The following is a 14,789-nucleotide window of genomic DNA, read 5'->3' as shown; positions in this document are numbered from 1 at the left end:
AGTGGTTTTTCTATTATGTCAAATATTTCTTTTGAGCAGTCCACAAATTTTGCTTTTACAATTCTTATTTCTTTTTTCAACCAATAAAGAACAATCTACTCTGGTTCCATATCATCTTGGTCTTGATTCATTTTTGATTGTCTTATAATATTTATTCATGGAAGACTACTTTTTAACTGATGTGAAGACCATATTCATCCCTCATTTATTAATATATCCTTTTGCTTTGATATGCTTAAGCTCAAGATCTTTGGGCATCTGGGTTGCATCATTGGATGTAGCATCAGACCTAAAGTCAGGGAGATATTTAGTAGCGCTGTGACCCTAAGCAGGTCACAACCCTCTTGACCTCAGTTTCCCCATCTGTAAAATAAGTTGGAGAAGAAAATGGCAAAACACTCCAATATCTTTGTCAAGAAAATCCCACTGCGATCATGAAGAGTCTTACACATGACTGAACATGATAGTCGACAACACAATCTTTGATTGAGTTTTTTTCTCCTGAGATCTGGTTCAGTTTTTTGCCCCTTTGTTCATTGTCTGACTTCCTCACCTTGATGGTTTTCTTAGGAGTTGGACATTAAAGCCATCTTAGTCTTCACTTACACTTCAATGTCATTTGCTCTGCCACAGAATAGAATGCTGCCTCACCATGGGCCTGAACAGTCTTTTGCTCTTTGGTTTTCCACTACTGGAAAGAGGCACAGGATAGAATTGAGCTCAAGTCTTTGTGTCTCTTTGATCAGCCCTGCTGGTAGAGTGAGGAAGAGATGCTTAGTGGGAGGTAGTCTTCTATGCTATTGATTCATTAAATCGTCATGTTATTAATTAATCATTGTGTCCTAGCCCATGGAGATGATTAAAATTGCTTTATATTTTGCATATGATTCCTTTTTGGGAGAGATTTAAGAAGTTATGAGGATTAGAGAAAATGTCTTCCATTTTTTTGTTTATGTGACATGGAAGGCTCTTGTTTGTGTTTCAAATGTTTTGTTGATACTCTTTATCTTCTTTTGTTTTGACATCATTGTCATTATTTCTTCTCTCCTATGACTTTGCATCATACCTTATGTCCCCAAACCCTTGAGAATTATAGAATAGTCAAGAAAAAGATCCGTAAGTGCCTTGTATAAAAACATATCTATTTTGTTTCTCTAGTCTTATCACCTCTCCCAGGAAGTGTGGGCAGTATAGTTCATTATCAGTCTTGTGGAGTTTCAGCAAATCACTGAATTGATCAATTCTTAAGCTTATCAGAGTTTTCTTTTAAAGAGTTGTAATTGTATAAATTTTGCTCACTTTCATCTAAATCAGTTTGTAAAAATCTCTCAATTTTCCTCTTTATCATTTCTTAAGACACCTTTTAGGGTAAAAGTGTTTATGGATTTCTCAGAAAGTTTTCAGGTCATATTGCTACTGGATTTACCATTTTAGTAACTTGGGTCAAATTATTGAATATGAGAATGCATAGCTAGCCATAATTATGGTTTCCTTAGATTTCCTTGTATTAAACCTAGAATACAATGGTTTATATATTAATGGGTAGGTATTTTCCCCATGTATTATGTTATTTCTTACCTGTGTTTTTTTTATCAGTGAGGGTCTTAGTTGACTAGAAAAATAGCTTTAGGTATCTAAACTGAAGAATAATATGCTAATTCACTAAAAGTGAAATTATTCTGTAGAAAATAAAATAATAAACATTACAATCATTGATAGTTACTTCTACAATTTACTGTCTTCCAGTATCCCTATGAGGCCAATCAAACAAGTAATAGAAAGCAAGACACTCTGTATTTAAAAAAATACATATAAATGTTATATATATATAATGTTAATTACATGAGGGAAAAGAGAGTTTAAAATCCACAGAAATTTCTGAATCTCTAAAATATTTGTAATTTTCATTCCTGGTCTGCTTTCCTTAGGATGGAGATTTCCTTGTATCAGAGCTCTCTCCATCTAGGCAGTTCTATGACTCAGGGTGTAAGTCCTAAGAAAGGGGCTGAAGGGCACTTTGCCCAAGGTTATATGACCAAGTAAAAGACAGGCAGGATCAGAACCTTTTCAACTCCTAATATAATATTTTCTCTAGTTTGCCATTCTGCTGCTATTTATAAATATAGTATAAAATAATATATGCATGCACACACACATGTACACATATATCCAATTTGGCTGAAATGTAGAGAACAAAAAAAAAAGATTAAAAGTAAGTTATCACCTGACTGTCACAGCCTTGATTGTCTGATAAAGGAATTTGAATTTTATGTGATAGGCATTAGGAAAAATTGAAGGATTTTGATCATATAAGTGATCTGACCAAAGTTGCATAAGGACAGTAAATTTGGCAATTTTAATCTATTGGATTTTTTTTTTTTAATCTTTCTACCTTTCAGTTCCTCGGACTTTGGGCATGAATGCATCAGTCACAATCGAGGGAACTCCATCTGCCATGTACAAACTCCCCATTGCACCATTAATTATGGGATCACATCCTGTTGATAACAAATGGTAAGGAAGAATCCTTTCTGAATTAGCAAGTCAATTAATCCAACTTCTAGCCTATCAGGAAACAAATGTCAAGAAAGACGGATCTTATTTTTGTTTCTTTCTCCAATTTACTACATTTAAATTGATGTACTTTAGTCTTTAGACTAGTATTATCCAAAATTATTGTCCAAAAATGTCCAAATAGTGTTCCCATTAATTTCCTTTTATCCATGATAAAATAATATAAAAGATATAATAAATATATAAATAATATAATAGATATGTAATATAATGTAATGGATAAATAATATAAAAGACATAAAATAAAGATATTTATCTCTGATATTTAATCATGGAATGTCTAAAAGAAGAAGTGAGGTATAGATAACTGTGCCACTTCCCTTTGTGTCAACAATTGTTGCTCTTCTTTGGCTACACAAGCTAGTACGTGACTCAAACTTAACTTCCTGAGTGTCATAGTCATAGGATCATAGATCTGACAGAGCCCATAGTGTCTATTTCATCTACTCCCTCAATTTATAATTGTGGAGACTGATGCCCATGGAGCTTAGGTGACTTGCTTAAGCCTTACCCTTTGTTACTAATTTGGAAGTATGTTGGAGCATATGCTTCTAACTATCGTTTCAAAGTATGTTAAAAGGGCAATGACAATAGAAATAGGTGGGAGGCAACCTTGGGTCTGGTGGTGACTATCACTGATTCACCTTTGACAAACCACTTAACCTTGGTAGGATTCCTCTCTAGTTTACTCATCTTAAAAAAAGGCTTAGAGTAAAGTAATTGAGGCAGTGAATTTGAAAATCCTTATGTTTTTAAGTATAGGTTTATATATGTGTTTGGGTCTTGCTTTCAAAATCAGCTCAGAACTTAACTTTTTCTTTTCAGGACCCCTTCCTTCTCCTCAATCACTAGTGCCAACAGTGTTGATTTACCTGCCTGTTTCTTCTTGAAGTTTCCCCGGCCAATCCCAGTATCTAGAGCATTTGTCCAGAAACTACAGAATTGTACAGGTGGGTTTTGAGTATGGAGTATTTATTTACCATAAATGTGAAAGGGAAATTATTCAAGTCCAGATCTTTATTGTGTGAGGTAGCTACTTTTAAGAACATAACATAAAATAGTTGTTGAATAAATGAATAAGAATCTTTAGAGGAAGCTAAATACCACAGTCTGGTCATTATTTTATTCTTTGTTTCCCTAGGAATTCCATTGTTTGATACCCAACCAATTTATGTGCCTCTCTATGAATTGATCACTCAATTTGAACTATCAAAAGATCCAGATCCAGTACCTTTGAATCACAACATGCGCTTTTATGCAGTAAGTGAATTTCAGGACAGTTAATCTAGGTTCTGAGGCCACATTTTTTCTTCCTTTCTGAATTATTGAAAATAGGTAAAATATTCTTTGGGTCTTTTGGACCATATCCTTCTTGTCTTAATCTTTTTATTTAGTAGTAGACCCCAAAATATTGAACTGAGATATTGGACATCAGTGATTTGTCAAGGCAAGGGATGATGTCATTGTTGATAATTTGAAAACCTTACATAAATGTCATTGTTTTAAATGTCTTCATATAGAAACTTCTTAATATTTTTACTCTTGTGATCTTACAAGTTGTTGTTAAAAGTTCCTTTTCTTTTGATCATTACGTTAACTTGGAAAAAGTCCTTGAGTAATACAAAAGCATTGTCATATGATTAAAAGGCAGGGGGGCATAAAGTATAATGTAGAATTTATATATTGAGGATTTGATCTCAGAATGAATTACATGGGAATGTTAATAGAATTTCCTTTTTCTTTCCTCTTAAATAAAGGTGCATTCTCGTTTATGTATATTGGTTTAATTTCATTCTTTTTTGAATGAATTTTAAGATTCATTTAGCAAAGTTGAAATTTTTTATCTTAACTGGTTAGTGAATTATGGAAATTTATATTATTTCTCAAAGTATGTTATTTTTTTTTATGGATCAGCTTTTGGGAATATTCCTTCATGGTACTTGTTCACTTCATTTTATTGTTTTGGTTTTGTTGCCTAGGCTCTTCCAGGCCAGCAGCACTGCTATTTCCTCAATAAGGATGCCCCTCTTCCAGACGGTCGAAGCCTCCAGGGAACCCTCATTGAAAAAGTCACTTTTCAGCATCCTGGCCGAGTCCCTCTCATCCTCAACCTAATCAGACACCAAGTGGCCTACAACACTCTTATTGGAAGCTGTGTCAAGAGAACTATTCTGAAAGAAGGTGTTGCCTCTTTCTTCTCATGTGTTTACTGGCAGGGTCTGGAAGACTTCTTATGAAGGAATTTCTGCTTTAACAACATAGGTGACATTTCTATAAGGCTTCAAGGTTTGCAGACTACTTTACATACATTCTCTTCTCTGAACCTCACAATAGCCCTGTAAGGGAGTGAGGGACTACTGCTGGGATTGTTATCCCCATTTTACAGATAAGATGACTGAGAGGTTCAGGTGGTTGAGGAAACTTGATCATGATCACACCACTATTAAGTATTGTGAGAAATGGGAATGAAACTCAGGTCTGTCTGACTTCAATTCCAGCACTTTCATCTGCCCTGATTGGAGAGAGCCCACTCAGTCCCCCAGGCCCTAGACCGTACTTTATTCCAACCATCTTTCCTTTTGCTCCCCTAACCCTTTATGGGAAGAGTAATTGAATGAATGCTATCAGAGCTTCTGTAAAAAGCATTTTTTCTTCATTGTCATCTAGATGTAGGCACCATGTTACTTATCAAACTAAAACACCCATCCAGTGTCCCTTCTCTCTCTCTCTCTCTCTCTCTCTCTCTCTCTCTCACACACACACACACACACACACACACACCATAAACTTTACCATAAACTTCTCAAGAACATTAATTGTGTCTCTTTGGTGTTTGCCTTGTACTTGGCACAAAGTAAGCCCATCATGCTTTTTCCTTCACTTCCGCATATTGTACTTTGCTGCTTTTCTTTGTGAAGAGATTGGTAAAGTTGGTGTTGTGCCAGAACTGTAGTTCCTGGTACAGTAATGGGCAAGATGACTAATGATCAAAATCAGGGGGAGCAAAGAAAGAACTAATTGGATTCTGTCCCATTGGATGTTGGTTATATGGTTTTGAGTGCTAGACTTGAAGTCAGCAAGACCTAGGTTTAGATCTCAAGTCATATATTTTCTGTTCTGGGCTTTAGTTTCTCTTATGTAAAATAGACCTTTCTAGATTCAGAGTCCTATTCTGTTAGTCGTTATACTTCTGTATCAAGAAGTACTACTCAGAACTACATTTCCCATCCCTTGACCCTGTATTTGCTTTGTAGTTGTGACCTTATTATCTGGACTGAGCCCAGAGCAAGTTCTTGTTTAATTAGAGTTCGACAGCTCTTTTCCAGGCAGTGAATCAATGACCAGTAGAAGCCACAGCATGATTGCTGGTTATCTTTGCTGGCCTTCCTATTCTGTCCCTAATCTCTGTATCTCCTCGGGAGATTTGGTTCAGGGAGAGTAGGTAAGCTAGAAGAATGGAGGTGATAAAAACTTTAAGACTTGCATTCAGAGGAACAAGAATTATGATTAAATAAATTAGCTCACTCACTTTTTAGAGTGCTAAGACTTAGCAGATACTTTCTAACACCCCTCTGAGTTATGTGATACAATTAATATTTCCATTTTGTTGATTGGAAAATGGAACCTCAGAGAGTTTTAGTTATTTGATTGGAGTTTGTGAATTAAAAGTTTACATAATATTAGAGAGGAAATTCAAACTAGGGCTCTCTTGTTCTTTCTATCTTCCACACTGCTGTTCCTGAGTACTTGTACTTGCAGAACATCAACTATCTAGACTTGACTGGCTTGTGTAATGTTCTTGAGTGTGGCCATTTGAGAAATCCCAGGAAAAGATTAGTGATCCCACTTAAAATATTTGAGCCAGCAGGTATACTCAGAATCATTATAGAGCCAATCTTATACAGAAAATTGCTCTTTATCCAGAATACTTTTGGCTCTGAAATGTTGAAAAGATTAGTTGGAGGTTGTCATGTTGAGTGAATAAGTGAATTTTGAGGTTCAGAGGCAAACAGATGAGGATATACCCCTTTCAGGCTTGACATTCTTGCTTACTAAGCCATGGGCTGGCCTGCTGACAGCTGCATGCTCTGTTAGAAATGCAGTGTTTCTGGGCAACGAGTCTGTATCTAAACTCTCACCAAATGGAATGAAAAACTTCCCTCAGCAGCTTTTGTTTTCATTGCTCACTTCCAGCCCAGAGTATTTACAACTGCTAACATTTTCCAGTTTTTAGAGAATTAATTGAAGCTTTATATATTGGAAAGATGTACATTTTGATATGGGACTTTTGGGAAAATATTCAGTACATTGTTATCAGAGCTAATTGCAGCCAGCCAGGGATCTGTTTCTTTTTACCATGGTAACTTTTATAGATGGCATTACAAGCCATGTATATAGAGCTCAAAGATTGGGCCACAAGGGAAAAGGGGAATGCTTCTTTGTGAATTCAGGGTTCTATAGTTTATCTCAAGTCTTGTGGTTTTTCAGACTGCTTTATAGACTTCTCTCCTTTCAGATTCTCCTGGGATCCTTCAGTTTGAGGTTTGTCCTCTTTCTGATACCTGTTTCAGCGTGTCCTTTCAGCATCCTGTGAATGACTCCTTGGTGTGTGGTGAGTTGTGTTGTGTGTCCAGTATCAGAGGGAGGTGGGAGGTTTTCATAGAGATTCAAGAAATATGTTTGACTAAAGTCAAAAGACAAATTTTTTCCAAATGTCCCAAATGTTTGTTTTTCAGTGGTAATGGATGTACAGGATTCAACACATGTCAGTTGTAAACTCTACAAAGGATTGTCGGATGCTCTCATCTGCACAGATGATTTCATTGCCAAAGTTGTTCAGAGGTAAAGTGGTTTTCTTTGCAAAACTATTAATGGAATTTGGTTGGAAGTATGCTTTCTTATTGCTGCTTTAAATATGTATTAGCATTAATGTGAAATTTATAAGGGAAGCAGTCATGCACTGCTTTGAATTCACCATCTCTTTGTGCTTTCTCTTTCAAAAGTGACAGTTTAAATTTGTAACTGTAAGGCCAATATTAATAGCAGTTGAGAAATATGCTGGCCTCTCTTTGGGTGCACCTTAATGCTTATACCCATTAGTAGAGATTTCTGGAAGCATTACTGGTCTATGAAACAGATATAACTATCAAACAGTAGTTTGGGAGAGGGTATTTAAGCTAAGCCAGAAAATTTGGCTTGCAGAAAAAAATTACTAGAAAAAAATTTTTTTAGTTTATTTAAAAAATCAAATGCTAGCAACAGTAGTATATTTGAAACCCTTTGATGTGGGATTAGAAAGATATAAGCCACAAGTGGATAGGTTTGCACCTATTTCCGTAGTAAAAATAACCATTTATCACATTTAACCTCCACATGATACTTTTCATGGAGAAAATTTTACTTCAGTTTTCAATTAATTCCTGTACTTTTTCATTTCTATATAAAAATGAGAATTTGGGATCTTTTTTTTTTTTTTTTTTTTTTTTTTTTTTTGCACAAGTTTGTAAGTGTCTTCATGATTGGCCATCATTGGAATGAGTAACTTATTCAAAGTTTTGTTCTTTGATAGAATTACTTCTCTTTTTCGGTGTATTCATTGTACATGAAACCCCAAATCAGTAAATCTTAAATGGGATGTCTAAATATCATACATTAAAATATTGGTCCTAGTTTTAGCGGTCATTGCAATAGTAACTTGTCTTTGTTCTGTCTTACAGATGTATGTCTATTCCTGTGACGATGAGGGCTATTCGGAGGAAAGCTGAAACCATTCAGGCCGACACACCAGCCCTGTCCCTCATTGCAGAAACAGTTGAAGACATGGTGAAAAAGAACCTGCCCCCGGCTAGCAGCCCAGGGTATGGCATGACCACAGGCAGCAACCCAATGAGTGGTACCACTACACCAACCAACACCTTTCCGGGGGGTCCCATTACCACCTTGTTTAATATGAGCATGAACATGAAAGAGCGGCATGAGTCGGTGGGCCATGGGGAGGACTTCAGCAAGGTGTCTCAGAACCCAATTCTTACCAGTTTGTTGCAAATCACAGGGAACGTGGGGTCTTCCATTGGCTCGAGTCCGACCCCTCCTCATCACACGCCGCCTCCTGTATCCTCGCCAGCCAGCAACACCAAGAACCACCCGATGCTCATGAACCTTCTTAAAGATAATCCTGCCCAGGATTTCTCAACTCTTTATGGAAGCAGTCCATTAGAGAGGCAGAACTCCTCTTCTGGCTCACCTCGAATGGAAATGGGCTCAGGGGCCAATAAGACGAAGAAGAAGAAGTCGTCAAGAGTACTGCCCGAAAAGCCCAAGCACCAGACCGAAGATGACTTTCAGAGAGAGCTGTTTTCGATGGACGTTGACTCACAGAACCCAGTCTTTGATGTTAACATGACTGCTGACACGCTGGACACTCCCCACATCACTCCAGCACCTAGCCAGTGTAGCACTCCTCCCACGACTTACCCACAGCCAATACCTCATCCCCAGCCCAGTATTCAGAGAATGGTCCGACTGTCTAGTTCAGACAGCATTGGTGCTGATGTGACTGACATTCTCTCAGACATTGCAGAAGAGGCTTCCAAGCTCCCCAGTACCAGCGATGATTGTCCACCCATTGATACTCCTGTTAGAGACTCTTCAAGCTCTGCACATTCCCAGAGTGCCCTCTTTGATCCTGATGTTTTCCAAAATAACAATAATGAGAACCCATATACTGACCCTGCTGATCTGATTGCGGATGCTACTGGAAGTCCCAACAGTGATTCTCCTACTAATCATTTTTTTCCTGATGGAGTAGATTTCAATCCTGACTTGCTGAATAGCCAAAGCCAAAGCGGTTTTGGGGAAGAGTATTTTGATGAAAGCAGCCAGAGTGGCGATAATGATGATTTTAAAGGATTTGCTTCACAGGCACTAAATACTTTGGGAGTGCCAGTACTTGCGGGCGATAGTGTAGAAAACAAGTTTAAAGGCAACAGCCAAGCTGACACAGTAGACTTCAGTATTATTGCAGTGGCCAGTAAGGCACTGGGGCCTGCTGACATAATGGAGCACCACAGTGGGAGCCAGAGTCCTTTATTGAGTACAGGAGACTTGGGGAAGGATAAGACTCAAAAACGGATAAAGGATGGCAATGGCACTGGGTGTAGCAGTCTTTCAGGGCCATCATTAGACAGTAAACCAGGAAAACGTAGCCGAACACCTTCCAGTGATGGCAAAAGCAAAGATAAGCCTCCAAAGCGAAAAAAAGCGGACACAGATGGGAAGTCTCCATCTCACAGTTCTTCTAACAGGCCTTTTACTCCACCCGCTAGCACGGGTGGGTCCAAGTCACCTGGAAGTTCAGGAAGATCTCAGACTCCTCCAGGTGTTGCCACACCACCCATTCCTAAAATCACCATTCAGATTCCTAAGGGGACTGTAATGGTAGCCAAGCCCTCTTCACATAGTCAGTACACCAGCAGTGGATCTATGTCTTCCTCAGGAAGTAAGAGCCACCATGGCCATTCTTCCTCATCATCTTCTTCCACTTCTACTTCAGGAAAAATGAAAAGCAGTAAATCAGAAGGTTCTTCAGGTTCCAAGATGAGTAGCAGTATGTATTCTAGCCAAGGGTGTTCTGGATCTAGCCAGTCAAAAAGTTCATCCCAGTCTGTAGGGAAACCAGGTTCTTCTCCCATTACCAAACATGGGCTCAGTAGTAGCTCTGGGAGCAACAAGGTGAAACCTCAAGGAAAGCCATCATCACTCATGAACCCCTCTTTGAGTAAACCAAACATCTCCCCTTCCCATTCAAGGCCATCTGGAAGCTCTGACAAACTTGCTTCTCCAATGAAACCTGTACCTGGAACTCCCCCATCATCTAAAGCCAAATCTCCCATCAGTTCAGGTTCTAGTGGCTCTCATATGTCTGGGACCAGTTCAGGCTCTGGCATGAAGTCTTCAGGGTTGGGCTCTTCAGGCTCATTGTCTCAAAAAACACCCCCATCATCCAATTCTTGCACAGCCTCTTCCTCTTCCTTTTCGAGTGGCTCTTCTATGTCTTCATCTCAGAACCAGCATGGTAGCTCCAAAGGGAAATCTCCCAGTAGAAATAAAAAGCCATCTTTGACAGCAGTCATAGATAAATTGAAGCATGGAGTAGTTACTAGTGGCCCTGGAGGGGAAGACCCAATGGAGGGTCAGATGGGAGTGAGTGCCAATTCCTCTAGCCATCCTATGTCCTCCAAACACAATATGTCAGGAGGGGAATTCCAAGGAAAGCGAGAAAAGAGTGATAAAGACAAATCAAAGGTCTCCGTCTCTGGGGGTTCAGTTGACTCTTCTAAGAAAACTTCAGAATCCAAAAATGTGGGAAGTACAGGTGTGGCCAAGATTATCATCAGCAAGCATGATGGGGGATCCCCCAGCATTAAAGCCAAAGTGACTCTGCAGAAACCTGGGGAAAGTAGTGGGGAAGGACTCAGGCCTCAAATGGCCTCTTCCAAAAACTATGGCTCTCCTCTGATTAGTGGCTCCACTCCAAAGCATGAACGTGGTTCACCTAGCCACAGTAAGTCACCAGCATATACCCCTCAGAATCTGGATAGTGAGAGTGAGTCAGGCTCCTCAATAGCAGAAAAGTCCTATCAGAACAGTCCCAGCTCAGATGATGGCATCCGTCCACTTCCAGAGTATAGCACAGAGAAACATAAGAAGCACAAAAAGGAAAAGAAGAAAGTGAAAGATAAAGATCGGGACAGAGAACGGGACCGGGACAAAGACAGAGACAAGAAGAAATCTCATAGTATCAAGTCAGAGAGCTGGTCTAAATCACCTATTTCTTCAGATCAGTCCATGTCCATGACAAGTAATACCATCTTACAAGATAGGCCCACGATGCTTACCCCTGACTTCGTGATTGGGGATGAGGAAGATGAGCTAATGGATGCAGCTCTTCTTGGCAATTAAAAACCTTGTTCTCTAAAAGAAAAACAAAACTGCACCAATTTCAAGCTCCAACTAATGAAAATTGTAGAAAATCATCCCAAGGGATAAACCACAGGGGTCTGCTTTGCCCCAAACAATCTTGGGTGACATGGTTTTGATTGTGCTTGGCAACATTAGACCTAGAGAGACCCTAGTATTGATCTTTGACTATGGGGTTTTATTCTGGGCAGCCAAGAATTGTGTTATTTTGCCAGAGAAAGTAGAAATTGCAGACTTGCTTTGGGTGGGGGGGAAGGGATGTGGGAAGGGGAAAGGGCGGGAAATAGTTATGCTGAAAATTTTCATATATATTTTTTTCTCCCTTTATCCATTTTTAGGCCATGTTTTAAACTGTCATTTTAGTGCATGTGTGTTGGAAAGATTGGGTAGGAAATGAAAAAGCAATACATTCCTTGATGCATTTGCATGAAGGCTGTTCACCCTTGTTCACTCGTCCATTTGAGGCAGGCGTAAATGAAAGATCTTAGTTGTTTTTAGACACTAAATAATGCAGGGGACGTCTGCTTATGAGAAGTAGTCTTAGGGACGGGAAGATGATTTTAGCTATTTATTTGTCAATAATTTTAATCCCTTGTTTTTATGCAGTATTCTCTTCTAATTCAATGGAGTGTAGAGTTCAAAGAATTTGAAAAGAAAAGAATAAGACTTGATAGTACAAAGTATAGACCTAGAGTAGTTTGATGCTGCATTGGGTCTAGTTGGTCTGATTAAGGCCCATCTTTGAAGTTTTAAAAAACCTAGAATGCTTTGAATTTTATACAATAATTAATTTCACAGAGTTTTTCATAGGGCTCATTGACATCCTAAAAATTGCTAGGGGATACTTTCCTTCTCCTGACTGGGTAGGTGTTGATTTTAATTTTTCTTTTTTTACCTTAAAAAAAAACCCTAGAAAATCTGGGATGGCTTTCAGAATGTTAATATGATTTTAAATAAGACAAAATTGTGGTTTAATGTCACAGCTCCCTAGCCTAGTAGCATTTAAATCACATCAGGGCTAACACTTCTTCTGTCTTTAAATGTGCCAAAAGCCCTCATTCCAATATTTTGCCTGCAGGAGAAGTGATTGCCTTTCCTGAAAGCTGGGTTCTCCATCTCCTTTCATATGAAGGAATGAGGGCTCTGATCTCTGGTCACTCCACTGTGTGCTCCCTAAACGAGAGAAGTTATGAATTTGCAGCCATAATTTCTCTTGAATCAATTTCAAGCTCACTAAAGTGAGGTGCCTGGAATGATAGGTGGGCATGGAGACATATCATAGCTACTATGTAGCTACAAAATTGGACCTTTTGGAGAAACAGGTCTTCACCTGACTTCTTAGGGACTACAATAATAGGCACTATAGAAAGAAAGAAATCCAGGAAAGCAGTCCAGGTGCAGCACAAGCTCTCATATTTGGAGGGTCCTCTTGGAAAAAAAAAAAAAAAATCTGCGGCCTTACTTTGATTCTGACACCTGCACTGTGCCATCCTTGATGATTTCATCCATGATCTGCATCAATAGGATGGGGCCTTGTATCCAGCACAACTCTTCTGGACTTAAAAAAAAAAATGCACCAGGTTGTGCATTGTTTTTAGTGTCAGAGTTGAGTGACCTTGACAAACAAAGAATTTTTTCCAGCTCTGTTTCTGCAGGTTGAAGTTTGCATATGGTTGGAAAGTCAGCTTTGGCTTTTTCTCTGAAACTGTCTTGAGTTCTTCCTCCAGTGTTCTCCCTTTTTGGGTCATCCATAGGCCAGGACTGACTTTTCACTAACCCTGGTGTCCCTAGGTAATAAGTTGTAGGAAATGTTGCAAAGTAGAGCAAGGAAAGTTATCTCTTAACACATCAGTATCAAATTACTTGGGTGACACTAAAGAGAAAGAGGGTAAGGTGATACCAGAGAGCTTTATCTTGATGCTGGTACAGTGGCAGCCTCTCAAGACATAAAACCAGGTAGAACTTCTCACAGGTTGTCACTTGGTTTTGATCCTCTTCCATTGACTTCTGCAGCAAAATAAGTTTTTAAATTTTTTTTGAGTGTGGGAAAAACCTTAAACAAGGACAACATTAAGTAATACTGGAACACCAAGGGTTAAATTTTCCCAAATGGTTGTAACATATACCAAAACAATTAAACTGGGAAGCTTTTTCTCTCTTTCTCTCCAACCCAGATCAAAGAATCCCGAGTTAGGATGTAGATGAAGGATAAGTCCCAGCATTTTCTGGATGAGCACGTCCCACACATTGACCCAGCATCTGAACTTGCTTAACAGGAAGCCGGGGCTAACCTGCTGCACCCTACATGACAACCAGGGTGCACTGCATTTCTCCATGGGGTGGAGAAGAGATGAAATAAACCAAGCTTGGAACTCCTCCCTCTTTCAAACAGCAAGGAAATTGTCTATATGTGTTCTGTACTTTTCTTCAGCTGGTGTCTTGTGTATGTTTAGTTTGATCTGATTCCCTTTATTCCTCCTTATCCCCTCACTGTCCTCTCCCCTCCCCACCCCCAAAAAAAGAACAAAACAGATAACAATCCTCAGTTTTTATCAGGTTAGATTTTATTTTGTCTTTTGCTTTTCTTGTTAGAAATGGTTAGTCAAAAGTAAATAAGCTGCTTCAGTGCACATGAGGATTTCAAATGATCCAAAAAAATCAATTGTGTTTTTTAAAAAAGTAAAGTATTTGAGAATGAAATGTGAAGCAGGGTATTACTTGCCAAAATGAGGACTGAAGATGTTGGTTTTTATACTGGCAGGATTTTCCTTCCTAAGGTCCAGGTCAGAAAATGCAATACAGCAATATCATGAACTCCAGTTAGAACAAACTTTTTCAGGGAGCCCATGAGTCATGCAGTATCCATAGTTGAATCACTTCTTGCAGATGCCACAGTAAAGGAGATAATTGTTCATAGTGTAAGGGCATTCATTCTCTTAGGTTGGGGAGGGAGTGTTATTTTGTCTTTATTTTTACCTTGGGGTTGGATTCTTATCTTTTGGGGGCTTTAATATTAAAAGCCAGGATGGGAATTATGCTAACCTATAGGAATTTAACTTGTATGGTTCTTGAGTTCAGAAATGTGCATCAGGAGCAGGGGTGGGTCTTTTATAAGTCATCATAGAAAGAATGTTTTCCAATTTAACTTTTCTTTGTGCAATTCTGTAAATATTTTGGGGTTTTTCTTTTTTCTTTTTTTTTTTTTTTGAAAGTAGACAAAAATCTGTTTTGTGGGT

General features: G+C 38.7%; 1 protein-coding gene across 1 annotated transcript in view; it reads left to right on the top strand.

Moving 5' to 3' along the window:
- The window catches only part of MED1 (mediator complex subunit 1), a 34,346-nt gene extending 20,155 nt beyond the window's left edge, over positions 1-14,191 (top strand). The window contains exons 11-17 of the mRNA XM_003768271.4: positions 2,400-2,514; positions 3,400-3,524; positions 3,716-3,834; positions 4,554-4,755; positions 7,091-7,186; positions 7,311-7,416; positions 8,292-14,191. Coding sequence (XP_003768319.1) covers positions 2,400-2,514; positions 3,400-3,524; positions 3,716-3,834; positions 4,554-4,755; positions 7,091-7,186; positions 7,311-7,416; positions 8,292-11,535 — 4,007 coding nt within the window. The 3' untranslated portion in view covers positions 11,536-14,191. The remainder of the gene's footprint in view (positions 1-2,399; positions 2,515-3,399; positions 3,525-3,715; positions 3,835-4,553; positions 4,756-7,090; positions 7,187-7,310; positions 7,417-8,291) is intronic.
- Positions 14,192-14,789: the final 598 nt, after the last annotated feature.

The sequence above is a fragment of the Sarcophilus harrisii genome, chromosome 4 (assembly GCF_902635505.1).
Source record: "Sarcophilus harrisii chromosome 4, mSarHar1.11, whole genome shotgun sequence".
NCBI classification, from domain to species: domain Eukaryota; kingdom Metazoa; phylum Chordata; class Mammalia; order Dasyuromorphia; family Dasyuridae; genus Sarcophilus; species Sarcophilus harrisii.
This window is presented reverse-complemented; position numbering and strand designations above follow the sequence as displayed.